Here is a 25,237-nt window from a genome sequence, read left to right as displayed (position 1 = left end):
GGATGAGTTTAGGACATGACACACAACTTTATAAACAGGGATCACAAAATGCCAAATCAAGAAAGTACATGATGCAAAGTACTACTTTTTTTGTTTGGACAGGTTTTAGAAATATTTGGACAGGATCTGACTGTCTATCATGGCAGGGTTGTTTATGCCAGGGCAGCAAAGAATATATCAGCTTTTTTATTCTGAGCATATATTGACTTCAACGCTTGATGATAAATGGAGCCCTATCTTGAAACTGGGTATAAAAGACTGAAAACTTCAACAAGGTTGCACAACTATACTCAAGAACTCATTTCCCCCTTCCTGTCCAACTCTCACTGCTCAGTGACAGTAGCTGTGCTGCGAGGAGGTGGCATTTCACCTTAAAATGGAATCCTTATTACCTAAAGTTTATAACAACAAAAGGCTACAAGTTCAGGAGTGACCTGTATCTATTCCTTTCCCCACACCACTATAATGTACTTCAGGAACTCGTGTGAAAGGTGAACAGTGACGCTCAAGTCATCAAGTGCACATCCTGCTCATCTTGCAACATTAAGTGGAAGGAAATTGTTTTCAAACTGTGGTTTAGTAACCATTCCCTGATAAAAAAATACTGTCATATGTCCCTCACTAAAGTGCAAACCAAATCCTTGTGTACTACTAATTGCACAGTGATTTACAACTGAGCACCACTGGTACAGACCTTTAAGGCACTACTGCCTGAAAACTGTTGGTGTCCCCACTGAGTTTGCTGGGCCTGCTCTGCTGCTGAAGGTTTTTGTCACTCATCACACTCCACGTGCAATGAGCACCAAATGTACAGTCAACACGACAGTAACAATAAAGCTGTTTTAGACAGCCTTTTTTTAAATATTTATTTATATAGGAGCAGCCATGCTTATGTGCTGTAAGAGTCCTACTGGACTTGGTGGAACTGAACTCGGCCCAATGCCTTAAGTAGAACAGTAAAACTAGAACACATGAGGAAAACCTTTTCAGGAGAGAACTTTTTAAACCTCATCAAAGCCAAAAAGTAGATGAAACATAAAGTTTATCCAAGATGAAAGGCTCCTAGGTCTCCTGTATTCCACATTTACTCTATGACAGTCTATGAAGAACTCTTCTGGAGGACATCTTTCTACCCAAGGAGGCTTTGTCCTTCAAAACTGCTGAAGTCATGGGGCTTTTGAAGAAGAATTAGTAATGTTTTCTGAGCAATATGTGCGATTGACAGTCACATATGCCACTTCAGAAATGAAAATGGTAAAATATTGGCTGGAATCAAGGCTCATAGTGACTCTTACCAACTCCTGAGCTCTCCAGAGGTTATTAAGCTTTAGAGGAATGGGGAAGGGATATTGTTTTCTGTGGGTGACTAAACATTCGGCTCTGTGCCCCGTGCTCATAGTGGATGGTTTCCTGATTAACTGTGCTGGGATTGGATACCTCAACTGGTTGGACCCAACAAACAGGTATTGTCAGACCTTCAGGGAAAAGGTGCTGGGGAAAATCAAACTCCTTGCTGCAGATTTGTATCCTTGATCTACATTAAATATTCATGTGTTTGAGTTTGGTATCGACCACTAATGGTCTGTGTCACACAGCAAGGCAGCCGTTTACGCTAAACGAAACTGTTCAGTTCCTGGGTTCTGATAACATTGCTTCTTATAAGAGGAAATTAGCTCTGGGCTGCAAGTAGGAGAAACAGTGATATATAAGAGTAATTTCCACATCTTTCTTCAAATCCCAATGACAAATACTTCTCCTAGAATAAAGCGGAGAGGATGCCTTTTAGCCAAAGAGAATCCAAGCCCAGAAAGGACAGAACACTGATGCCTAGTACTGAAGAGAGGATAGGGTGGGAATGGCAGAGGGAGATAGGGCTTTCACAAGTTCAGGACACACCTTGCTAAAGATATAGACCCGCTTGCAGTTCTGACTGGGACAGTTCCAGCCAGCTCAGATCTTGATTGATGGTGGTTTGGTAAACGTCATGCCCACAGACATAAATCAGTCATAGAGAGATAGGATCTACCTCAGATGAAAATCCATCCGGGTAGGCAGTGTTCAGGTGAGATTACAAAGCACTCCTTTCAACTGTCCAGTCACTTTCTTTTGAAGAGTTAAAGATTAGCTTCATCTTTTCCCCCAAAGTACCAGGGTGAATTGCAAATGCACTTAGTATTCAGAGTATAAATACTGAGATAGTTAGGCAGAGATTTACACTGCTAAATAATGGTATTTTCAATGCCAAGCTTGCAAAATCTGAGAAAATTTGCACGCCAGTGGAGTTGCTTTCCAAAAGGGCTGTAATTCTGCAGGCAATCTGTGGAGGTTTAAAACAATATGAATTCTGTCTTCATACCACTGGGCCTTTAAAAATCCAGAGAGCTACTTATGAGTGCTTGGACAAAACCCAGGGTGTAAGTTCCCAAACTCTCTGTGTCACATAAGTATTCTGTTTTGCTGTGAGGAGAGGGAGAAAGCAAACAGGTCATACCTGAAGTGTTTGTTTGACCTGCTGCTGACTTTCAATGAAGAGTTACAAAATTCGTTGGAGTTAAAGGAAGTTCTCCATGGCAGTAGTTGCCAAGAAGCAATATAATGTAAATTATTCCCTGGGGTTTTCCATTCCAAATAGGAAATAAACCATATGAAATTAAGGAAAGAAGAGGAAAATCCAGTGACAAGAAAAATGAGTCGGATTTCCCTGAAAACCATTACCTTCCAGCACAGTGTTACTAAGCAGGAAAAATAGACATTGGGGGTGCTGCCTTTGCTCTTTTTTCTTGAGGAGCAGGACTGGGCGGGAAGAGACAGGACCTGGGGTCTGTTCCCATTGCAGCTGACCTTCCCAACCTCTGCCCAGCATCTGTAACAACTGCAGGAAGAAGTGGAAAACTCAGGTGCAGCTGCAACACAAATCCTTACCTGTACCTATTAATAGGGGAAACGGATCTCTTCCACAGCAAATACTGAAAATCAACAGAGCACAGAACAAAGCAAACACAAACTGTCAATCTGCAGAAATCAAGGCCATGCGCTCCACAGGGCAAACATTCAACTTGTAAATAAACCAGTAGCACTGAATTCCCAGGAAAGAGTTACTTGTGTGGAGTCAGACAATGGTTCTGCAGTGTCCAACCAGTGGGACCACACCAGCAGTGGATTCCTTAGGATGTGTTTGTTCCGCTTGGACACTGCTCCAGGAGCATTTCCCCTCAGCTCCAGTGTCAGAGGTTGTTGTTTAAGGAGCTAAAAACTCTCTCTTGGTTTCCCATGATGTAAACATACACACAGTGTGCTCAGTGACCATCAGTCCCACAAGGGGCCAGTTTCCCACACGATGGAGACGGGCACTCATGGATAAAATGCAGCTGCAGTTCCCTTCCTCTCCAAGTTCTTCTGTGTTCAACTTCTGTTCTCTCAGTGCAGGCAAAAAGCACGCCTGTGAGCCCTCTATCTCCAGTTCAGACTGATCTTTCCTCCAGAGAGCTAAAGCTTTGGGAATAAAAAATGTCTGGATTTACACAAGGAATTCGAGGGCGACGCACTCCTTTTGTCTCCCTAGGAGCTGTTCTGCTTTGCACCATCTCACTCCCTCTGAGTTCAAGACCTTGTTCTCTTCAGATTTACATCCAATGCTGAAGAGTGACTCCGCTGATTTTAATTTATTCCGGATTTACACCAGTAAATGGATGATTAGAACTACAATACTCACGGAATACAGCACAGGGTTGTTAATTCTGCTTTGTTTATAGGCTTGAAAATACTATAGTTTTGGTGAAACTGTCCTTATTTTATCCTCCCCCCTCAAGTAGGTAAAGGCTACCTAGAACACAAGCTTCTAGTTTTGGGACAGATGAGGGGATATGGGCTGGCAAAGGGGAGGCCAGGGAGTCTGGGAGGGAGTATAAGCAAGTGCTACTCCTAAGTATCTTCTCCAGTCCTTTCCTTATTCTCAACTACCATTTCTGCTCAGTCCTAGAAGTCTTGGCCCTGTTACATTAAATAAAATATTTTTCTGAGTAACTCTTTTGTTCATGTATTGTAATTGGTTTTCAGTCACTTATGACAATTAATGAATAAAGCTATTTGTTTAATAGGAAAGACAATACATGGTGCATACTGCAATACTGGGAAGTCCCTGAGCAATCCTACTCCAATTAGTTTTTTCTTAAAAATGCAAGTAATGCAATTAAACCGCAGTGGTCACCTTATTCCTTTGAAAAGGTTGCTGCATGTTGAGTAGCCTGGACATCCTGCTCATGCTTCAGGCAGCATCCTGTCTAGTTCTTCTTTTTCTTCCTTTTCTTTTTTATTTTTTCCAATACAACTTCCCTTTCTGGAGATGATTTCATTTCCTATGCAGTTACTACACGGATGGGGAAAACCCAGGAATACACCAAGGCAGATATTTTCCATCGAAGCTGATCAGCAAAAGGCTTTTCATTGTATTATGGATCAGCCGAAGGGCACAGTAAAAAAGGACTGCAATTTTGGATTCCTTCAGACTGCTGAAAAATGTGAACCAAATTCTGAGTCAACCAGAAATGTTCTTCTGGAAGCTCAGGGACTCCGCTGAAGCAAAGCTCAGCTCTGCCACTGGTGAATTTTAGAAGTCCAGCTGCAAGGCTGGAGTATGAAATGCATAGCACTAGGATCAAGAACAGCCAGCAGGATGAACAATGGGACAAGTAGCTGGCTAAGAGAAAACTCAGGAGAGAGGAAGAATTGCTAGTGATGGGTTTAGGTGTGTTATATAAGTGGGTATTGCTGGAGCACCTGTCTGTGCTGCAGGGACGTGCCAGGTCCTCTCAAGACACAACTCGAAAGTGCCTCTCCTGCCTGTAAACCAGAGATTTCACCAGCAGTGTAGGTGGAAAAAAACATTCACCAGCATAGATGTTGCAATTGTGCTTCTCTGCAGCAAGAATCATGGGCCACACGGAAAATACAGGAACTGGGAGCATCACCTCCTGCACTGTGAGGAAGTAGTGCTGTGGTACAGCAGAGCTCTGCCTCTCATCCTTGTTCTCAGAAGACCGTGCAATTTTATGACTAAGTAATACTTTCTTAGAACGCTCACACAGCGACCTTTGTAACTCCTGCCCAGTGCCCAGCACTTCTGGAAATGAACAAATGCCATTTCCACCCTTGCTAATGGCGGTGAATATCAAAGATAGGCAGCTTCAGGAAGAGGGGAGGAGGCAGCCCCACAAATTTCAGTGACCTTCTCCTGAGAAGGAGGGCTCGGCAAAACAAGTTAGGTCTGCAGAACTGCATGTTAACTAAACAAAAGAGAATGAATAGTTTTGGAGAGGGCTGACTCAGACACTGCTGAAGCTCATCAGAAGGTAGATACTAAACATGGATCTCATGGTTGCACTTCTGTTTACAGCCCTTTATTCCATGTCACCCTTCACTCTTATAAAAGTCATTCAGTGTGACAGTTGGCAAACTTAAAATCTTGGGAGGGCTGTTGCTATCTAATAAAGGAATAGTTAGGGAGAAAAGACATAGACTTGTGGTATTTGTCACTGTAAGTAAGTTCTCTGTTTGGTCCTCTCAAGTCAGATAGATTTTGCATACAGGGTCATGGAAGTATAAAAAAAAATATGAAGAATTTGCCTGCAGGAAATCTAAAGCTCAAGCAGGACTACCCTTTCCTGCTGAATCTAATACTCTTTCAAAAAACCCCAACAGGTCACATGGACTGACTCAGCTGCTCAGCGATTTCTAAATCATCTTTTACATCTTTGAATGTAAAATTCCAAGTTTGAGGCATGATTTCTAAAGATACCAGTGAACAATCATTGAGAGAGATGAGGACAAGGCACTGCAAGAGATTCCCCAGGGGAAAATTCTTCACTGCTCATGTGAGCATAAGGAAATGTAAATTTTGTGGGCACTCACAAGTCAGGGAAGGTTGGGCAGGAGCACACAGAAAATGATCTGAGAAACTCCAGTGTTTTCACTCTGGTACCTCTCCTGCCCTTTGTTGTGCAATAGCATAACTGAGGTGGAAGCCTTGATAAGTGGAATTACCGAATTTTACGCCTGTTGTAGCACCTCCAAATTGATTTGAACTACTGCAGCACATACCAGTTTGCCATGTGATTTGGACAAGGACTTTTGTACACACATCAGTGCCCAAAGTTGGACATATGAGAGTCTGCATTTCTGTGTGTCATATACTGCCAATAAGCTCATCAGTACTCAGAAATCTTATCACTTGCTGGCTGTTAAGGCACTCTTATGCCAAGAAAAGTTCTCAATAACTGTGTTTATGACCCTTATGACAAAAGAAGTGTTTATTCAGCAGGAGGCTACCAGATATCGTTTGTGATAGTCATATTTAAGGCTTAGGAATGACTCTCTTCAGTCAGAAACTGTGTGCACTAGAAATCCAGCAGCTTTTAATTCACCCGCCTCACATCTCCAAAAGTAGGTCCTTGTAAATTAATAACAGCAGCTCCTCTCTTTCGCCCAAATCACACAGTTTACAATAAAACACGTGATCTTTTCATACAGAGTTCATCTTTCTGATTCTCTCCGCAGCCACAAGAGGAATTTTATCTTTGTTGACTCTGAGCTTTTTGCAAGCCACTCCTGAGCACTCTGCTCACTACCTCTTTAATTACAAGTCAAAGCACAGCCTCCAGAACAGTGTTCAGTTGTCCTCACTGCTCCATATCAAGGTTTGTTATACAGTCATCATTATGTTATCTATGATAAACGTAAAACACCTAAGCCCTTTCTTTACATTTGAGTAGAAAGGTACAAGAGCCACAAACATCTGATCCGTCTGGACCAAGAAAGCAGAAATAACAGTTCCTTAAAATGGAACAGGCAGAAGGTTTTGCACAAAGACGACAAAAGGTAAAAGCTTCATTGCATGTAGAGTACAGAAACAACAATTCTGTCTTTGAGATAATGAAAATCAGTGGGGAAGTTAAAGAGGAATAACAGTTTTTTGGGTTTATTTGGAAAAGAATTCCACACTCCTCAGGCAATGCAATTCATCCTTGCATGCAGGCCAGAAGACATTTCCATTGATGCTCCAGCTTGCATTTCTGTAAACAGCTTGTTGTGCATGGAAATAAGTGTGTTAGTGGGAAACAAAAATTCCAGAGGCAGGAATGAACAACCCAGTCTGTGCTGCTCTCAGCAGCTCTTTGTAAAAAGAGATTGACCAGGAATGTGATAAAGGCCTACAGAATTATGAAGGAAGTGGAAATCAGGGATAAGGATCAATACCTACATCATGTTTCCCCCTAAAAGAATCAGGAGGCAGCAAATGAAACCAGGCTCGTAGTGGAAGACTACTAGGGATGAGTGTCAAAGGCACTTCAGTGTTTCCTTACGCATTCCTGGACATCTGCTGATGGCCACGGCTGGAGAGGACACTGACCAGGCAGCCCCCTGGTGTGACACACACGGCTGTAATTAGGTGCTGATGTGCCCTGTTAGCTAATCCAGCTGTGTTGGCTGCACGCTGGAAAGCGGCAGGGAAACCACGGGCTTAATCCCAGAGCTGCAGCTCTTACTAGGCTATTATTACACATCCTGTACGGCTATTTACAGTCAGACACTGATAGATATGGTAACAGTAAGTGGAATTCAGTCTGGCATACGGAAATTTCTAAGTCCTTCATGATCACTCAGAGAAAAATAACCTATGTTCATTTATATCTGGTCCTCCTGTGCTTTGTTCCTTTGACTTCTCCATTACATGGCAGAGGAACAACAATGGGATTCCTTATTGTTTAACCCAAATAAAGCCCACTTGTGTTTTAGTATTTGCCTATATTGCTAGTAAAAATGGTTGTACATCTCTGACTGTATCTGAATAATCCTTCTTCATGATCCCATCTTCACTTTTCCTTTAATTTTATTATAATTAAAGAAACTTTCTTTTCACAGAGTCAAATTAAAATTTGAAAAAGTGGCTCAATTTATTTCTGAATCAGAATCCTGGAGCAGCTTTTAGAACTTTCCTCAGCCCAAATTCAAAGCAGCAAGGAGCTAAGAAGTTTAGGCTTCAGAAGAGGCAGTCATGCTCAAAAAAAAAAGTCACCTTAGGTTAGGCAAAGTAATTCATCATGTCATAATAACATACTCTGTATGTTCTCAGTGGTACAACAAAGTCAGTCTGGATTCTGTTGCTTATTAGGCAAAGCAATTCATCATATCATAATAATATGTTCTGTAGGTTCTCAGTGGTGCAACAATAAGTCTGGATTCTGTTGCTTATTCCAGTGATGCCAGATTTGAATTTATCAAAACACATACTGTCAGTGTTTCTGCAGATGTCATCTCAGAATATAATTATTTTTTAATATAAAGTAATATAAGGTCAAGGGGACCTAGTATCTATCATTTCTACAATTATTACCTCCTAGTTCTAGCAAGTCTTAAAATGAAAAAAAAAATAAAATAGAAGACTAAAGACACACAGATGGAAAATAATGGAGAAAATGCCTTCCACCAGTGGAGGAAAGTCAGAAAATTATCACAAGAAATACAGAATTACAAAGCCCCTAGAAACTCCACACAGGGCAATTCTTTTTGTCTTTCCTCAATGAAGTGCTTTGTGTTAACGAGAGGGGATGTTGTGGTCATGAAGGGAAAGGGGCTTGCCCATTCACCTGTGACTCACTGCACAGCAGCATCTCGCAGGTTCGGAGTTTCCGTGGCTGTGATGCTGCAGGGCACAGGGCAGCCAGGCAGGATATAAACACGGGCAGCCCCAGAGCACAGGCACTCACCACCCCGGGAGCTGCTCGAGCTCACCCCACCACAGACCCAGGCCCAGGCGACTCGAGGAACACACGCTCTTGCATCATGATGGGCAAGGCTGTGGCTGCTGTCCTGACTCTGCTCCTGATCTCAGCGGTGGGAACACAAGGTAAAGGAACCCCTCCTAAAGCTCTCCTGACTGATGGCCAGGGCAAATGCTGACAGGGAGAGACTGTGCTGTCTGACCAGTGCAGCAAAGAACTCTCCTAGTGCTGTCAGCGAAAGGAACATGTTGTGCTTCCAGCGGAAACAGTGAAACACTCCACCTGGTTTTGTTTTCCAGGTGAGGCCCTGGCACGGTCAGCCATTGAACTCCGGTGCCAGTGCATAGGCACCCATTCCAGGTTCATCCATCCCAAGTTCATCCAAAACGTGAACCTCAGCCCCAGCGGACCTCACTGCAAGAATGTTGAAGTTATGTAAGTGCTTTTGCAAAATCCTCACAGTTACTTGCCATGAAGGAAGCAGATTTTGTGCTCAGGACGGTGTAAGCGTTCTCTGAGTGATGTAACCAGTCGGCTGGCGCAGCTGCTGAGAGTGCAGAACAGCAAACTCACGGCCATCAGGCAGCAGACAACTTTCTAAAACTCTGAATTCCACCAGCATGTGACAAGATAATGCACAGAGCCATTTGGAGCAAGTGATCAAAACATCAGCTTCAATGGCTAGGTCAAAAAAATGATCACCCTTCTACTCAAGTCAATGAAAAAAATAGCATTAGCATAGAAATCATATAATCTGGTCATTGTCCAGAACTTTTACTGTAACCAGTAACAGTACAATTTCTGAATCCAGATGAAAAGATTTAGCCCTTCAGTTAAAGACCAACACAAATACAAAGCAAGTTGGCGAGGGAAAAGAAGCAGTTTTGAAAAGAGGGAGAGTCCTGCAAATGGTTTAATGCATCAAACAAGTAGATATGAGAAGATATGAAACCATTTAAAAAACAAAACTATGCTAGACTACAGCCTCAATTGATAGAGCTTAAAAGGGGAACATGTCAGTGTATACTTAGAATGATGCTATGAGACAAAAGTGACACTGCCCTGGAGTTCACTAAGTAGCCCTTTTCCCTTCCTTTTTTTCCTGTTGCAGAGCTACCCTGAGAGACGGCAGAGAATTGTGCCTGGAGCCCACTGCTCCCTGGGTGAAGCTGATCATCAAGGCAATTCTAGACAAGTGAGTCATTCCTTCTCAATGAGCACAACTTATCGAAAACCGGTATTTTAATTGAGCTACCAGACACATACGGTGTGCAGTGCTCCAAAATTCTGTCTCCTCAGGCACTTACTACTGTTTGTGTTCACTAATTGTGACAAACACTGTGATTGCTTTGAGCTTTAATTATAGCATTAACTACTGAAGCCTTACTGTGCCACACATCCCACTGGAATGTAACCTTCATCTCTCCTAAAACAGAAGCATTTTGAGAACCTGCAGCACAACTACTCAGGAAATGCAGGCATTAACTGATTGGTTTTCTCTTGCTTGCAGTGGTAGAAAGTAACAATCAGCTTTTCAAACTAATGGCATTTAGTTACATGGGAGATAAAAATCAAGCTTCATTTGCCAAGTGAAGCATCAAACTATGGAAGTCCACTGCCAGTGAATATCTGTGAAAAGGTCACGATGTACCAGTGTCCCTCAGGTTCAGTTACAGTTTTTCAGGGGCCTGGGCACAGAAGCACAAAGTGGTGGATTTCAGCTGATGCCAGCAAGTCTTACCTGTTCCATCTTCTTTCTTTCCAGGGCAAACCCCAAACCTGAGACGGTGTCCTAAGACAGAGAAGAAAAATGTCCTAACTCGTCCAGCAAGACAAAAATAGGAGAGACGCTCACCCAGGTTCTGGCAGCTCCCCTTCTCCTGCCTCCTACGTTCACCCTTTACCAGCATCTAGAATATGGATTCCTGCTTTGTAGTTAATTGACAACAGTACATTAAGTCTTTATGTAGGAGTGACACCCTGACAAGCAGGCAAAAAAATGGCTTGTGAAAGGGTACAGAGACAATTCTGGATTAAATTTTGCTAAACACAGCTGGAACAGTGCAGTGCATGCATGCTCAGCAGAGCTTTCACTAAATGACTCCTGCCTTTTTGCTGACAGTTTAGGAAAAGACCAGCAACTCCTTCTCTTTAGCAAAGCATGGACAGGTAACAGCAACTGTACCTGGGTCACTGCCACTCACAGCGGGCTACTGGCCAAAAAGGGGAGCTTGCAGAATTGGGATGTCAAAATTCTGACACTTCAGGTTTTGTGCCATCATTTTCAAGATATTATTTATAGTGAATTAGTGTTGTGAAGGTATAGACATATATTTTAAATCCACATCTTGTCTAGAAAAAAGCACTTTATTTATACATGTATTCCTATTTATTTTTGCATATTTATTTCCTTTTGCATAAGAATGTAATTTATCTTAAATGTTTATTTATTTATTTATTTATGGAACTATTTATGTTCATGTGCCTAATAAAGACTTGTTGAAATGTTTTCACTTCAATACTGTGTCTTATTAATTTCCTTATAGAGAGCTGAAAAAAAGAGGAAGCATTTCCTTTCAGTTTGTATCACATAACGGGTTCCCAGAAGGGCAAGTGGTGTCTGAGTTGTGGTGTCTGTGTGGTTTGCAACAACAGCAAATTGTTGTCTCTGGGGAGTGCATATAATTTACAATGGGAGGAATTATAAAAATCATCTACTTTCTTCCTCTTTTCTTGGCAGACTCAGTGTTTGCAGAGGTCTGGATGATAAAATTCCCAGGTAGTAATGAATAAACACTGGTTAGTCACAGAAACTGCAAGGCCAGAGCAGTGTGGTGCTCTAACAGCACAGCAGCTGAGAACCTGACAATAAACAAGGGGCTTCATTAACTTAAATAAACAGGGAAATCTGATAAATGTTGAGGAAGTCACTGAGCCTTCTCCCTAATTCCAGTGAGGAGAATAAGGGGAAATCCTAAGAAACAGAGCTCCAATTGTATAGCCTCTTATCTACCTATGACACAACAATTTACATAGGAATGTTGGAATATGAGCAGCGAACACTTGAGAAATGGGAAAGTTGAACAAATATTTTGATGTTTGTTTAGCTTTGGTCTTTTCCAACAAGGAGCCACTCCATATTCTGGACAATCAGCTCATGTTTGCTCATGGTGCAAGACATAAAGGGAGTATTTAGCACTGTTTGAGCGAGTTCTTGTGCAAGAGGACAACCATTCTGACCATGCTTTGCTCCCTGTCTCCATATCTGCCTCTGTCCCACAGCACGGCATTGCACAGCCTGCCAGACCTCAGAATGGGAAGGAGTCAAAGTTTCCCAAGGGGACAGGTTTTGTTCAGACTTGTCTTACAGCTTTAAGCCTCCCTGTTTCCTGAGGGATTTTTACAAGCTGACTTCTCTCAGAGATCCAGTTTGGAGATAAGCATGTTAGATACATCAGCCAAGAGTGGGGAGAGGTGGGGAAGAACCACTTGATCTGCATGGTCGTAAAAGTACGGGTGTATCCTAAAGGACTGGCACCAGTTTTAGTGCCTTACAGATACAACACATCCAACCTTTGCCACGAGCAAAATCCCAGTCAAGTTACTGGGAGCTGAACCACGGCCAAGGAAGGGCTCTTCTCAGAAACTCTTGTCCAAAATGTCAGCAATGGCTGTGCTCCCAGGACCCCAGGCAGGTCACCTGCACACCCTCTTCCTCTATAGGTTATCATCACTCATTGGTGAGACGTGATTCCGAGGCTGGCTAGAAATGACACCGTATCACATCTCTGTTCCGTGTGCAGTCACGGAACACCTTTTCTCAGGAAGGCAACAACCACCCTGCCGCTTCCCAAAATGTGTTTCAGTGTTCCTGGAGACTGCTAAGGGAAGCACTGGGGCTCTTCGGGCTCAGTGACTGCCTTTGTCAGACGTGGGCTGTTCTTCCGTGTTAAAAGAAGTCACTTATGACATGTGTTTATCTGCTGCTTTAAACACCTGTGATTATTCTAAATGCACGAGGTTAGAAAGAAAAACAAGCAACCTCCTAAGTGCTTATTTTAACCAGATGTCATTACGTCCCTTTCTGCCAGATACTTTTCCTTTTCATAATCAGAACAGATGAAAGTTTCAGAAGAGCTTAAGTGCCTTTGGTGATAATGCCTCAGTCATTTTAAGTGCATCATTTCCTGCACAGTGATTAGAGAAGCTTTTCAGTACAGAATTAAGCATCTAAATCCCTTTAGCCACACTGAAAATTACAAAATCCTTTCAGAGAACAATAGACATTAGGTATGTCTCGCCTTCATAAGATACTGTCTAAATAACTTCATTGGATTCACATCAAAATACAGTAAGACTGGAATGAAAAGTTACTGCAATTATGTAGGGTGAAAGTTTTTGCACAAGACACTTAAATGTAACACAAAGAGCTGAACAGAAATTCTGTATTCAGAGAGGAGGAAAAAAGTCCCTTTATTTTGGCTCAGGGGGACATCTGGCAATGCTGTATAAATTTCCAAGTGCAAGCTCAGCATTGCTGATTAAAACTAATATCCCATGAAGAAGTGCAAACAGCAAATGATGGATAACAACCACAATTTAAAGGAATAATTTAAAACAAACAGCAGCAAAAGTTAGGGAAATTTGAAGTGCCATTGAATGGACTGCACAGAGATTTGGATTTCTTATGCAACACTCTCATGTGTTAGGAAACCTGTGTGTGCAGCACCCATTTGGTCAGCACTCAGGCTGCTGGGAGTGCACGCCTCAGGTATAAAACCTGGTGGGAAATAGCACCAGAGTGGGACATCTGTCAAGAAAACTTTGCACAGCAATGGATGGCAAATCTGTTGCTGTCGCTTTGGTTCTCTATCTGGTCTCAATGGCAGGGTCAGAAGGTAAGAAAATTATTTCTTAAAACTCAGGTAACTAATTAATAAACATACATATGCAAATGCAAGAGGGCTTAGATATGTCCATGATGGCTTTCTGCATCTTCAATAAACCGTCATTCAGTAGTCACAGGAATCATTTGTACCTGTTAGGATGCTATGGATGTTTCCAGGAGTAAGATGTGCTTCTGTCAGGAAATGAGTTTATTCCTATGCCATAATATATGCTTTTCTCCAGATTTTAAGAAGTGTTTGATTTAAGTCAGGACCTTTTTTCCTAAATATGTCCATATACCTCTTCTTTTCCAAGTAACAATTTTCTCCTATTTGTGATTTTATTTTTGGTAGGTAGGTTGCTGATAGTGCTTCCTCAGAGCAAGAACTGTCCCATTTGCAGGAAAGAATAAAGAACGTGAGCAGATGATCATGGTAGAAACTAATAAACAGTATGTGTACACAGTTAATGATGTTAACCCACTTTGTTCAAGTGATGCAATTTAGGTAGAACCTGGTCAGGCACAAAGGCACTATGAAAACACCTAAGTATTTTCACTCAGAGATCCAGCTTTAAATTCAAATGCACCTGTACATCAACAGCTCTAAAAATGTGGCTGCTGATTTTGTGCAGATGCAGTTAATTTTATCCAAGTATCCAGCAAATCAGAGTGCTGAGGAACAAGAGTAAATCTGGCAGAAGGGAATACACATTGCTTCATAGCAGCAAATAAAGAGACTGTTCATGTACTTAGACATAAGTGAGTTTTGTTCCACAGGTAAGGCCCTGGAGAAGACCAACGATAAAGGCTCCCAATGCCAGTGCATAAGCACTCATTCCACGTTCATCCCCCCTAAGACAGTTCAGGATGTGAGACTGAGCCAAAGAAGACCTCACTGCAAAAATGTGGAAATCATGTGAGCACTTTTGCTTAACAGTATCTTGCTTCCAACAGGAGGAACTGAATCTGCATTTCTCACTCCACTTACGTACTTTGGGTGGAATATTTCCCTTCTGAAGCCTCAGAGAAACCAAGTGTCAGGAATTAGGGCCTCTATCCAAAGGAATGAGCTAATTCCCTGTCAATGTTACAGTCAGCTTCCAGACAGCTTTTTAAAACTTTCTGCTCATATCTTATTTATCACCAACATCAGAGGAGAGAATTAGATCCCCACAGCACATCCAGTGCTGTATCACCCAATTAGTAACTTAGACAATGAAGAATCAATCAAAGATACAATCTTGTTGCTCTTGAGATGAATTCAAACGAATTCCACTGACTTGGTCTGCATGAGGCAAAGTTTGAAAGGCCGTGAGTTATTCCCTGTGTCAGAACTGCACACAGAGTGCACGCTCCCTGCGTGAGGAGCGCGGAATTTGGATGACATTCCACGTGGGTACAAAGTAAAAGATACAGTAAGCTTCATTTAAAACCACACCAGGAACTGGTCACACGAACTGGACCAATGCATTCAGTAAATAGAAGGGCTCTTTCACTGTGGTTTCTTAAGCAAATACAATCATACCCTCTCTGCAGTACAGTGTGGCATCCAGCTCCACCTCACTAGGAATTCGTAATTTCAGCCAGGTTTGGTCAAAAAATTAAGTTCCTGAAAGGTCTGCTAAACTATGACCCCAGAGAGAACTGAAATCAAATAGAGAATTCATTTGGCTCATTATAATATTACAGCATAAACACCTATCTTGACATCATTCATAAAAAACCCCAAACAAATACAACAAAACCAAACAAGTCCTTCAGTAACTTAATGGACAAATGGCTAAGAGACATTTCCAACCATTAGGAGGTGGGAGGACCCCTCTGGCCCTAATTTCTCTGTTTCTCTCTGGGCAGAGCTACACTGAAGGACGGCAGGGAAGTGTGTTTGGAACCCACCACGCCCTGGGTCCGGCTCACTGTAAAGGCTCTGCTGGCCAGGTAAGCTGCTTCCTTTACCAGAACACCTTCAGTGAAGAGCTAGTTTTAGAAGGTACATTTAACTTCTTGGCATGCAAATGTTCACCCTCTTCAGGCATTAGTAATTCTTTCCCACAGTTCTCTCTAAATCGATACTTCTACATGCCTGAGGAGTAAAATATTGTCCTAGCTTTGACATCCTTCTGTTGTATTAAGCCACCCAAAAGGCCACAGTTGTGATGCCCCTAAACCTCTGCTGAGACAGCACATTTGGGGTGTGTTTGACACTTCCAAAAACCAAACTCTGAAAGACTCCCTTCCTCTTTCTGGGTATAATTCAGACATGCAGCTGGCATTTCCAAGAGCTTTCACTGCTGTAAACAGGCACAGTCAAATCCCTACTTTGCACAAAGGCACGTGCAAGTCCTTCCTGTTGGAGCAGTTCTTGGAGGAACACAGATTTTTCTTGACTTTGCACATATGTCAGCTGGTTGATACAGTAAGAATAAGTCCTTAACAACTCATGAGCATTTATTGCTCTCCCTGTAGCTTGTATTAATAGTAATTGTTTCTTCAATAAATTTCTGAATTCACTTTATACTTCATCTAATTACAGGGCCAGGGACAATACTGAGCCACCGGTGCGAGAGAAGTCAAGGAAAAATACACCTTGGAGTTCTTCAAGGATATGAAATGAGAGGAAACACTTGCTGATGAGAATGCCAAGGAACAGATGCCCCACCTCTGCTACATTACTAGAGTTGATTATTTTTCTTTTCCTGAGATAGCTGCTAAATCTCCATATTTCCTTTGCTGTGTCTATCTCTAACCTTCTGTCTGTGATGGATCAAGGATTCAAGCTTAATGAATGTGTTTTAGTGCTGTAAGGGTGAGAATAAACAAGATTAAATTAGTTACCCTTAAATGGCCTTACTTAAAGCAGAAACGGAATTAGCAAACACATGGATAAACACATAATAAGGAAGTATCTGTGTAGCTTGGAAGGAAGTCATTTTTCATGCACTTGTTACAGTTGACAACAAGCCTAGAGATGTGGCAGGCCCCACAGGCAGAGTCATATTGTCTTTCTGAAATCCTTTCACAGCCCTCACCAAACATTAGAAATAATGAGGCTAAGAAAGAGGTCTTGGAAACGAATACGTAAGAGATGAAGTGCAGAATGAAAAGATCAGCTTTTATCAATAAAAGAACATCACCCATGGATTCCTACATCACTTTATGTGGGGTCCCATTTGGTTTGGCAGTTGCACAAGTTGTCTGGAAAGGTCACTTGCCATGAGTTGAAGTTCTCTGATGATGATGGAAAGACACGGCTCAACTATAAAGAACTGCAGAAAGACCTCAGGAGACTCGCGGATTAGGAGACAAACTACCAGGTGAAATTCCCTGCAGGAAGCAGCCAAAGTGAATGACATAGGAAAAAATTGCAAAGCTCCTATGAAACTAAGACATTCTAGGCTGGCCAGCAGCACACGAGAGAGACAGATCTTGGGATGGTGCTAAGGGGTAAAATAGGAATATGAGATCAGGGAATGAAGAGAGTTTCTAAGTGACTTTAGCTAAACAGTATTTGACTCGGTGTACCTGCAGCACAGGTGCAAGAAAGCACGGGCTGACACCTAAACTACCTCCTGCGAGGTGCTTCACTGTCTCATCAGCAGTTCCAAGTCACTGCCAGCCTTGAGGTAATGACTAGGAGTTCATGGCTTTCACAAGGAAGCTGCTAAAATTAGAGATACTACATCACCTGTGCTACTTCTATTTATTGTGCTGGAGTTTCCACTTAAAGACAGAAAGATGCAGGCAGAGAGACACGTATACACATATATAGCAAAAGAAGTTTAGAAATCATGTTTCTGAAGAAAAGAACACATTATTTATTTTAATATAACAGGAAATACTTGGCCATTTTTTTTTGTGTCTCATGTTAGCTCTACCTAACACTATAATAGACCATATTTTTTTGCTTTGCAAAAGGATTTTGCAGCTTTCATATTTATTTTATGTTACTGCTTAAGGGTCCAGGGGAATGCTTATATGACTAAACATTGGTTTCAGTGTCAATTCCCATTGATTCACTGCTAATTTCTTTCTGCAGTCAAAAGGGTGTTAGAAATGTTTTGGCTCAGTGATTTGCTACACGTCGATGATGCCTGGCCATATAAATCTAATTTCTGAGACAGCAGGTTCTAGCAGCAGGCACCAGACCAGAGATACATGGTGAGAGCAATGGAGGACTCCAAAATACCATGAGTTCCCCGTGGAGTTCCATCTTCCGAGCCCCAGGGTGGGAGGTGGGGTTTGACCCCCACTGGCCTCTTGACCAAAGCAACTCTGGATTGAGATCTGAATCCATAAGTTGACCGAATACACCCTCTGTTCCTTCCTGCTGTTGCCCCTCAAGGTTTTGGTGAACAGTAAGATTTGACCCGTCCAGCAGCTTGAGATGCAGCGGATCAGCAGATTTACACATTACAGCTTTTCTGACAGTTCTCACTTACAAGAGTCAGACATGAACGTGTGCCGTGTGTTATGGCCACTGACCGCTTCTAACTTAATCAAAAGTTCCCAGCACGAACTTCTTAAAACTCGCCGTGCGTTTCCTCCCGCCGCTGCCAGATCTTACTCGCACAGTCAGAAATCGCTTCCGGCCAAACTCATGAAAGGCAAATGCAATTAAGCAATAAATGCAGCCTTCCTCTGGCAAGTAAAGCCCAGTTGCTAGTGCCTAACAATTCCCTAGGTGGCCTTAGTATCTTTTCTGTTAATACCAGGTAGATAAAGTTTATTTTTAATATGAATTTATTGATATTTACTAATATTTTATGTTAATTCTACAATGAATACTAATGTATCATTTTCAATATTACTAGATGTCTCATATTAACATTTGCAATGACTTCTCATATTGAATTGCATCAAATGAAACATTTCATTTAATCCACAAAAAATTTTTAAGTGCAAAGCTACAAGTCAGAACTGACTGTTTTCAAACAGAGCTGAAATATATATAATAAATAAGTATGCAATCATATGAATACATAATTATACACTGTATTCATAAAAACATAAATTAAAAGGCAATCAGTTGAAAAGCCTGACTAAGGCTACATAACCATCTATATTTAGACATGGAAGTTTGAAAAATCCCACAAGCTGACCTAAGCCTTTCTCCTTTCCTCGCTATCACTTCCTCTCGTAGCAAGTCAAAGCCCGGATGACTAGCAGATATTTTGCTTTTTACGTATCTTTCCCTAAGCTCTGCCTCACTGTAAATTTCCAGGAGTGTTTGCACAACATTGTGTCCAGCTTCTGAGCAGCAGAAGGGATTATTTCCTAGCTCCTGTATTTGTCCCTTCAGCTTTCTGCAGCTCAAGTGGAATGGCAGGCGAATACCAAGCCCTTTGCAGAGCAAAGGAGGTGGTTTCAGAAGATAGAGTGAGATTTTTTCCTTGGGGAACAAGAGTAGCTGGTAGAGAGGACACATAGGAGACAGGAGTTGACACTCACCTTGCACAAGCTCAGCTTGCACAGGCTGAACCCTCATTCCAGCAAAAACTTTGCCTCCTGGGTCTTTGGGTCTTGTGTGCACAACTTCTCAAGTGAGAGCTTGGAATTTGTCTAAAACAAGATAGATTCTTAATTTTCTTAGAGTAACTTTACCAGCCCAGGAACTGGAGTGTTCCTCTGGAACTGCAGCTACTCAAACCAATAAGAGGCTGAGGCTCAGCTTTACCGCATCCCTAGTGATGTTCTTGGTCACTGAAAAAGACCTGAATCCCCTTGTGTGGGGTGTGCTTTGCTACATACAAAGATCCCAATCCAGATCCTAAAATACAGCCTTTTGACTTTTGTGCTCAGTAGACAAGGTGATGAGTCATGAAAAACCACTAGTTTCCATCCTGCAACATAGAGAACTCATCCTATATCCTGCCCTAGAACACAGGCAAGGGAGGTATTTACTTCCTTTTCAGCAAGTTTCAGCAATCAGACTATTGCATAAGTGTTGTTTTGTTCACTGCCAGTGTGGTTTTAACAGGGTTTAGCATGGAAGGTCTCTGCTCGCAGCAGTATCAGCTCACTCGGTGACGTGATCCTTCAAAAGGAGCACCAATTCCATTTGCATCAGTCATCCCTGATGGCTGGCAGGGAAACACACGCTGCCAAAATCCAATACTGGATTTGCAGTTCCCATGGTAGAAGCCTGGATAAGATCCCGGGCAAAGTGTTGCAGGGATGTAGGGAGAACTTGGGTGAAACATGGCACTCCCAGGAATGCAGATTAGAAGTGACTGGCCTTCGGGCTTGATCTCAAGCCTCAACCTTTTCATGCCACTATTGTCTCTTACACCCCTTCACATAATCCCAATGAAACCGCAACATCAGCAAAAAAGTGGAGGGAGAGGAGATGCTTCAGCTCTCAGAAAACATAGTGGATTTACATTTCATTACAAACATCCTGCTATTTTAGATAGATACTCTTGGCTTGGGGGCAGGGCTAAGCATAGGTGGAGCAGGCTCTTGGCTTCACTTCTGACCTGGGGATTTCTGCAGATCCATTACTGCCACACGCAGGAAATAGCTGAGTGTGGCGGTAAGGAGAACAAGCAGTCACTGAGTTCCCTTGTGGATTTGAAGGGGAATTCTCCTTTTTTTCCCCCAAGTATTGATAACATTTGAGTATGCACCAAAATTAGACAATAAGGCTGCAAATAATAGAAAAGTGGGACCCCTAATCGAATGTTAATTAACCTCTGTGTGTGTGCATACACGTGTGAGACACAGAGATAAGAAGCCAAAAGAAAAAAATCAGAAAAGCCTTGTTTCAAGTAAACTGGTTAAAACTCCAACATCTACAATCTGATGCTAGTGAAACCACACATTAACATAACATAAACATCATAATACAATATAAGCAATAAAACATAAACCTTAGTTCCTGGCAAAACCCTCTTCTGTTTCACACCTTCAGAGAACTAAATGTATTTTTCAGTGAAGATCTCTAAGAGACACAGCTAAGGAAGAGCACCCTCAGGGGTCAGAATCAGAATCTTTGGTCAATGCAATACTCAGTAAGAGGTAGAAGAGACAAAGCTGCTGGATCTTTTCCTGGGATGGCTGACATAGTAATGGGAAACAAATGAATTTTCATTGCAGAGTTCCTTGTATCCAGTTAATGACAAGTGTATCACAGTAAACCATAAGAAATCTTTCAGTTCTTATTAGAAATAAATTATAATGCTTTACCTACTAAAGATGATTGAGTTTTTATGAACTTCTCAGAGTTGGAGAGAAGTGCCTCTATCAATCCACAGATCCCAAACCCACAAAGCTGTGAGGGTGGAGATGAGAAGCAGCAGAAGTCATCATGGCAGAAGGACAATGTTTTTACAGCACCAAAACAGAACAGCTTCTTGCAATCACACACACTCCAGCTGGGTTAAAAACCCCAAATCTTAATTTAACCAACAGATCAGCATTTGAGCCCATCTTCCCTTGGAATTGTCTCCCTCAAGAGGCAATGTCTCTACCTGCCACAGCAAATAAAGACTCAGCATTCGCACAACAATGTTCCCTAACAGAAATGTCTAACAGTGCCATAATACTTACTGTTGTCTCCCTTTGCTAAGACCTAAGGTTACTGTCACTGCAAAAACACTTCAGAAAGGAGTTATAAAAATTATCTGGACTTACAGAGGAAACAAAAGCAGTTGTGTTCACCAGGTCATGCTGTTATTTTGCCTATAAAACTTCCTCTGTTTATCATTCATTAACATGTGTGACATGAAAAGTACAGGAATGATTTTCAAATCCATTCAGAATTCAATATCTGCTTCCCACAGGCAGCTTTGAATACTGAACCCTCAGTTCCTTACTGAACAGAGTATTAGTGATGAATTTACTTTGTAAGATGCCACTCGAACAGGAAAAAAAAGAACAAAAATCAAACTAGTTTACATCAAAAGAGTGTTGAGGTAAAATGCTGACCCCAGTGAAAAAAAACTTTATAGTGATTTCAGCACTGCCCAGTTTCCACTCCAGTGGCTTAAATCAGGGGAGTAGAAGTTGTCATCGTAGATGGGGATAAGAAATTCAGTATCAAGTATGGATCTGGCATCCCTACAATGAATAGTTTAAGGAACTGAAGAAAATAATTCAAAGTGGTAGCATAAATGTAACTAAAACCATCCTAAAGTTATCTTACTAAACAAGGGTATACATTAGAAAATGCACAAAATTCTCAAAAGTCTACCAAAAAAATTGGAATGTGTGGCTATTATATACATATTTTAATAAATTAATATATCATTCTTAGTAGAATAATTCCTCGTCATCTAGGAAGGAGTTTCACAACAGTCATGTGACTCATTTTTACTGCATCTGGGAAATTCCTGTAACGCAATCGCCATGCCAGCAGAGCACACAGGCTGGGCACAAAACTGTATATAAGCGTGATGGATCTCCCAGAGCCAGCATCAACAATCCTCCAGGACACGAGCTCACTGCTCCACAGAACCAGAGCTGAACAACCCACAGAAAAACTCCTGTCCAACCATGAACGGCAAACTTGTGGCTGTCCTGGCTCTTTTCCTGCTTTCAGCAGCTGTGTCTCAAGGTAAGTGAAGCCTCCCAAGGACCCCGTGGCTGTAGCATTGTCCAGGCATCTACTGAGATGCTTCTCCTTGCAGAGTAACTTTCTATTTGTCTCAGTAAATTAGTTTGGGAGCTTTTCAGCACCTCTCTTCAGTCAGAAAGAGAGCCTTTGGACTGAAAAGTTACTGACACCTCGTGGGAAAAATTTTAAGGATGCAACTTGCATTTGCTTTGTTTCTATGTTTCATTTGAAGTGCATGCAGCTAGAGACAGGATCTTCCAAAGTGTTCCAATATTTCTCTGCTTTCCCACACAGAGAACAGTTATCTCATATTAGTTGCTTGGTGACCATCCTGCCTCAAGCAAGTAATATGCAGTTGGGAAAACAGAGAGCAAACAATATGAAGAGAAGCATGGGCAAGCCTCCAACCAATGAACAAGTCTAAGGCTCTGTCTTCTGCAGAGTGGCCAAGTTTTTTGAACCAGATATTCAAATAATGCAATTAACTATACAGTGTAGTCAAGTACAAGGAACCACAAAATATGTGGGTTCATTTTTAAAAAATGTTTTAATTTGGTTTCCAACGTGCTTGGGCATCAGTTCCTCTGAAACAAATAAGCCACTGATACTCATGCCCCGAGGATTTAGGCAGCTTGGACAAATGCAATATTTTAATTGAGAACATTGTTAGACTAGAGCAGCCTTGCTTTATGTCTGATATAGTTATGATAAGGCCACCTGTTAAACCCCAATCTGCCCTTTCTGCTCACAGGTAGGGCCGTGGCAAGGATGGGAACCGAGCTCCGGTGCCAGTGCATAGCCACTCATGCCGGGTTCATCCCTCCGAAATCCATTCAGGATGTGAAGCTGACACAGAGCGGCCCCCACTGCCAGAACGTTGAAGTCATGTAAGTAGCTCTGCAAGAGGCTCCTTCCTCTTCATACACCCTGCTGCTGCCACTGCTGCAGGACTTTGGGGCTTCACAAGCGTGACAGTGAGCAGGCTGACCTGATTTAGTCAGATTTGGTTATTATTTTGGGAGAGACAGCTTTAAGTGATACACCACATTTTTCACCGTCTCTATGACCCTGTATTCCTGAACCGATCATTGCTCATCTGTCATGGGACATATTAAATATTTCTAGTGGTAGAATATGAATTGCAAGGACTTGTCAGTTCTTAATACACGAGGTAATGACGTAGCTTGAATCCTGCATTTATTAGGCTCAATGAGAAAAATTAACTTCCCAGACACAGATTCAGGGAAACAACGAACCTAACCTGGTCTGAATAGCCCAGAGGAGGGATTAAAATGTTGAAATCCTTATACTGCTGAACCACTTTTTCACCACTGGAGGTTTCAATTGTGTAAGAAACTTTTCTAATGTAAACAAATCCAAACCAAGCATCTATATATATTGATAGAGATTTTTGGCAACGTGCAACTGCTTTCAGAGCAGACACACAGACTCACACAATTATGGAGGGTTCTAGTCTCTTCACTTGTGGAACATATAAAACAAAATGGCCAAATCTAAGCTACAGCGGCCGAGATGAATTTAAACTATCTAATGTAAAAATGCAAGAATGCATTTTGTGAGTAAAACAATCCATGTAGCAGTTTCCTGACTCTTCTTTACCCCCTGTTTTGCAGAGCTACTCTGAAGAACGGCAGAGAAGTGTGCTTGGATCCCAGTGCTCTCTGGGTACAGCGGATTGTACAGGCAATTTTGGCCAAGTAAGTCCCATTCCCTATCAATTTGGGCAGTTGAGAGGTAAAAGTCCCAGAAGAAAACTAATCTGTAGGATTTCTTAGTGATACTTTGTATTCCTTCTTAATCACATTTAAACAACAGGGAAATTTCCTGCTTAATTACAGAATTAATCCTAGTTTTTCTGACCCTGCTGCAGGGTCCTTGCTCAAGCTGATACATCAGTACTAAACCTCTGAGTACCAGCAACTTCATCTGCAGGGACAGAAACACTGATGAGTTCAGCTCCCTTTGAAAATGAGGCTTTAGAAAAGTCATCTTCCCCTTACTAAATTCCTGTTTCTGAGTTCATGAGGTTCTTGCTGCAAGTCAATGCAGAAGCTCAGGCTGCAGGGGTTTCCCAGCTGGGCACCAGACGCACATGCTGGGATTTCAGGAATTGCTTTTGAAACATTTACTTTATTCTCGCTGTCCCTCAAGATAGCACATAGAATTGGAAAGAGACCCCTCATCCTTAACTGTCTGTGCAATGCTAAGCAGTGATAACTGTCTTGAACACCCTCTTAAATAATCTTCTTTCCTCACCTCTTAACAGGGCTCAACGAAATTCTGACTCACCGCTCTAAGAAACACCAGGACAGAAAAAATCTGGGAACTGCTCCTGCTCCTCCACCAAGAGGAGCATTGTTCAGGCAGTGCACCATCTTCCGCCTCCTGCATGCGTGTTGTAATGTTAATTATGGACGGTTCTATTTATTTAACTATTTATTTAACTGCATGTATTTAAGGAAGTCTTTCACAATGGTCAGCTGTCCTTGGGACACACACTGTCCCTTGACACTGAAGGAAAAGTGGTTTGCTGAGGGAGATTGAAAACCCCTGGCAGCCACTTCAGCCAAACACAACCGGTGAAGTGCAGTGCACTTGCCGCACTGTTTATCTTTGCTATTGCACCAGCAAACTGATGAATCCTCCTGCTCCCCTGGAGTGCACTAGTATGTTGTGTCAACAACAGCTTCCTCAACCACAGTCAGCCTGTGGCCAGACTGTGAACTGTAATGTCAAACTTGAAAAACCTAACTACAGAATGTGTAACGCTGTGTTTGGTATTTATGTATTGTGATTTCCATGGTATTTATAAACGTATTTATTGAGTAGTTTCTATGCAAGAAAGAAAACTATCATAATTTATTTAACTTCTACTGGATTTTTCATTCCTACTATTAATTTCTGAAGAAATACAATCTCATTGTTCTGTAATTGATTGTATGTCTAATTAGCTACTCCATCAGCTAACGCAAAAAATTGTATCTTACATACCCAGAA

The 25,237-nt window shown here is 41.9% G+C and overlaps 3 protein-coding genes and 1 pseudogene across 9 annotated transcripts in view; 3 read left to right on the top strand and 1 right to left on the bottom strand.

Annotated features, from left to right (window-relative positions):
• The window catches only part of RASSF6 (Ras association domain family member 6), a 94,246-nt gene that overhangs the window by 30,290 nt on the left and 38,719 nt on the right, over positions 1–25,237 (bottom strand). For 3 of the 7 annotated variants that reach the window (XM_039387232.1, XM_039387228.1, XM_039387231.1), the window contains one exon: positions 10,519–10,569. The exons of the other annotated variants lie outside the window; for them this stretch is intronic. The gene's annotated coding sequence lies outside the window, so the exon portion shown is untranslated. The remainder of the gene's footprint in view (positions 1–10,518; positions 10,570–25,237) is intronic. 7 annotated transcript variants of the gene reach the window in all.
• On the top strand, positions 8,839–10,573 carry LOC113996631 (interleukin-8-like). Its single transcript, XM_027737818.1, has 4 exons — positions 8,839–8,902; positions 9,077–9,212; positions 9,889–9,972; positions 10,543–10,573. The coding sequence occupies exons 1-4, from the start codon at positions 8,839–8,841 to the stop codon at positions 10,571–10,573; spliced, it is 315 nt and encodes a 104-aa protein (XP_027593619.1).
• LOC113996629 lies at positions 12,445–16,497 on the top strand (annotated as a pseudogene).
• LOC113996630 (interleukin-8-like) lies at positions 22,074–23,941 on the top strand. The gene is made up of 3 exons (XM_027737817.2): positions 22,074–22,219; positions 22,971–23,106; positions 23,854–23,941. The coding sequence occupies exons 1-3, from the start codon at positions 22,159–22,161 to the stop codon at positions 23,939–23,941; spliced, it is 285 nt and encodes a 94-aa protein (XP_027593618.2). The 5' UTR covers positions 22,074–22,158.

This window comes from Pipra filicauda, unplaced genomic scaffold, assembly GCF_003945595.2.
Source record: "Pipra filicauda isolate LSUMZ 115617 unplaced genomic scaffold, ASM394559v2 scaffold541_size332799_pilon, whole genome shotgun sequence".
NCBI classification, from domain to species: Eukaryota; Metazoa; Chordata; class Aves; order Passeriformes; family Pipridae; genus Pipra; species Pipra filicauda.
The sequence above is the reverse complement of the archived record's forward strand: the minus strand, read 5'-3'. Positions and strand labels throughout refer to the sequence as shown.

Bases quoted from the DNA above. Each gene is read 5' to 3' on its own strand.
- LOC113996631 (XM_027737818.1), top strand. From the start codon at position 8,839: ATGATGGGCAAGGCTGTGGCTGCTGTCCTGACTCTGCTCCTGATCTCA. The intron at 8,903-9,076 runs GTAAAGGAACCC...TTTGTTTTCCAG, and splicing joins CTCAGCGGTGGGAACACAAG to GTGAGGCCCTGGCACGGTCA. The intron at 9,973-10,542 runs GTGAGTCATTCC...CTTTCTTTCCAG, and splicing joins ATCAAGGCAATTCTAGACAA to GGCAAACCCCAAACCTGAGA.
- LOC113996630 (XM_027737817.2), top strand. From the start codon at position 22,159: ATGAACGGCAAACTTGTGGCTGTCCTGGCTCTTTTCCTGCTTTCAGCA. The intron at 22,220-22,970 runs GTAAGTGAAGCC...TTCTGCTCACAG, and splicing joins TTCAGCAGCTGTGTCTCAAG to GTAGGGCCGTGGCAAGGATG. The intron at 23,107-23,853 runs GTAAGTAGCTCT...CCTGTTTTGCAG, and splicing joins TGCCAGAACGTTGAAGTCAT to AGCTACTCTGAAGAACGGCA.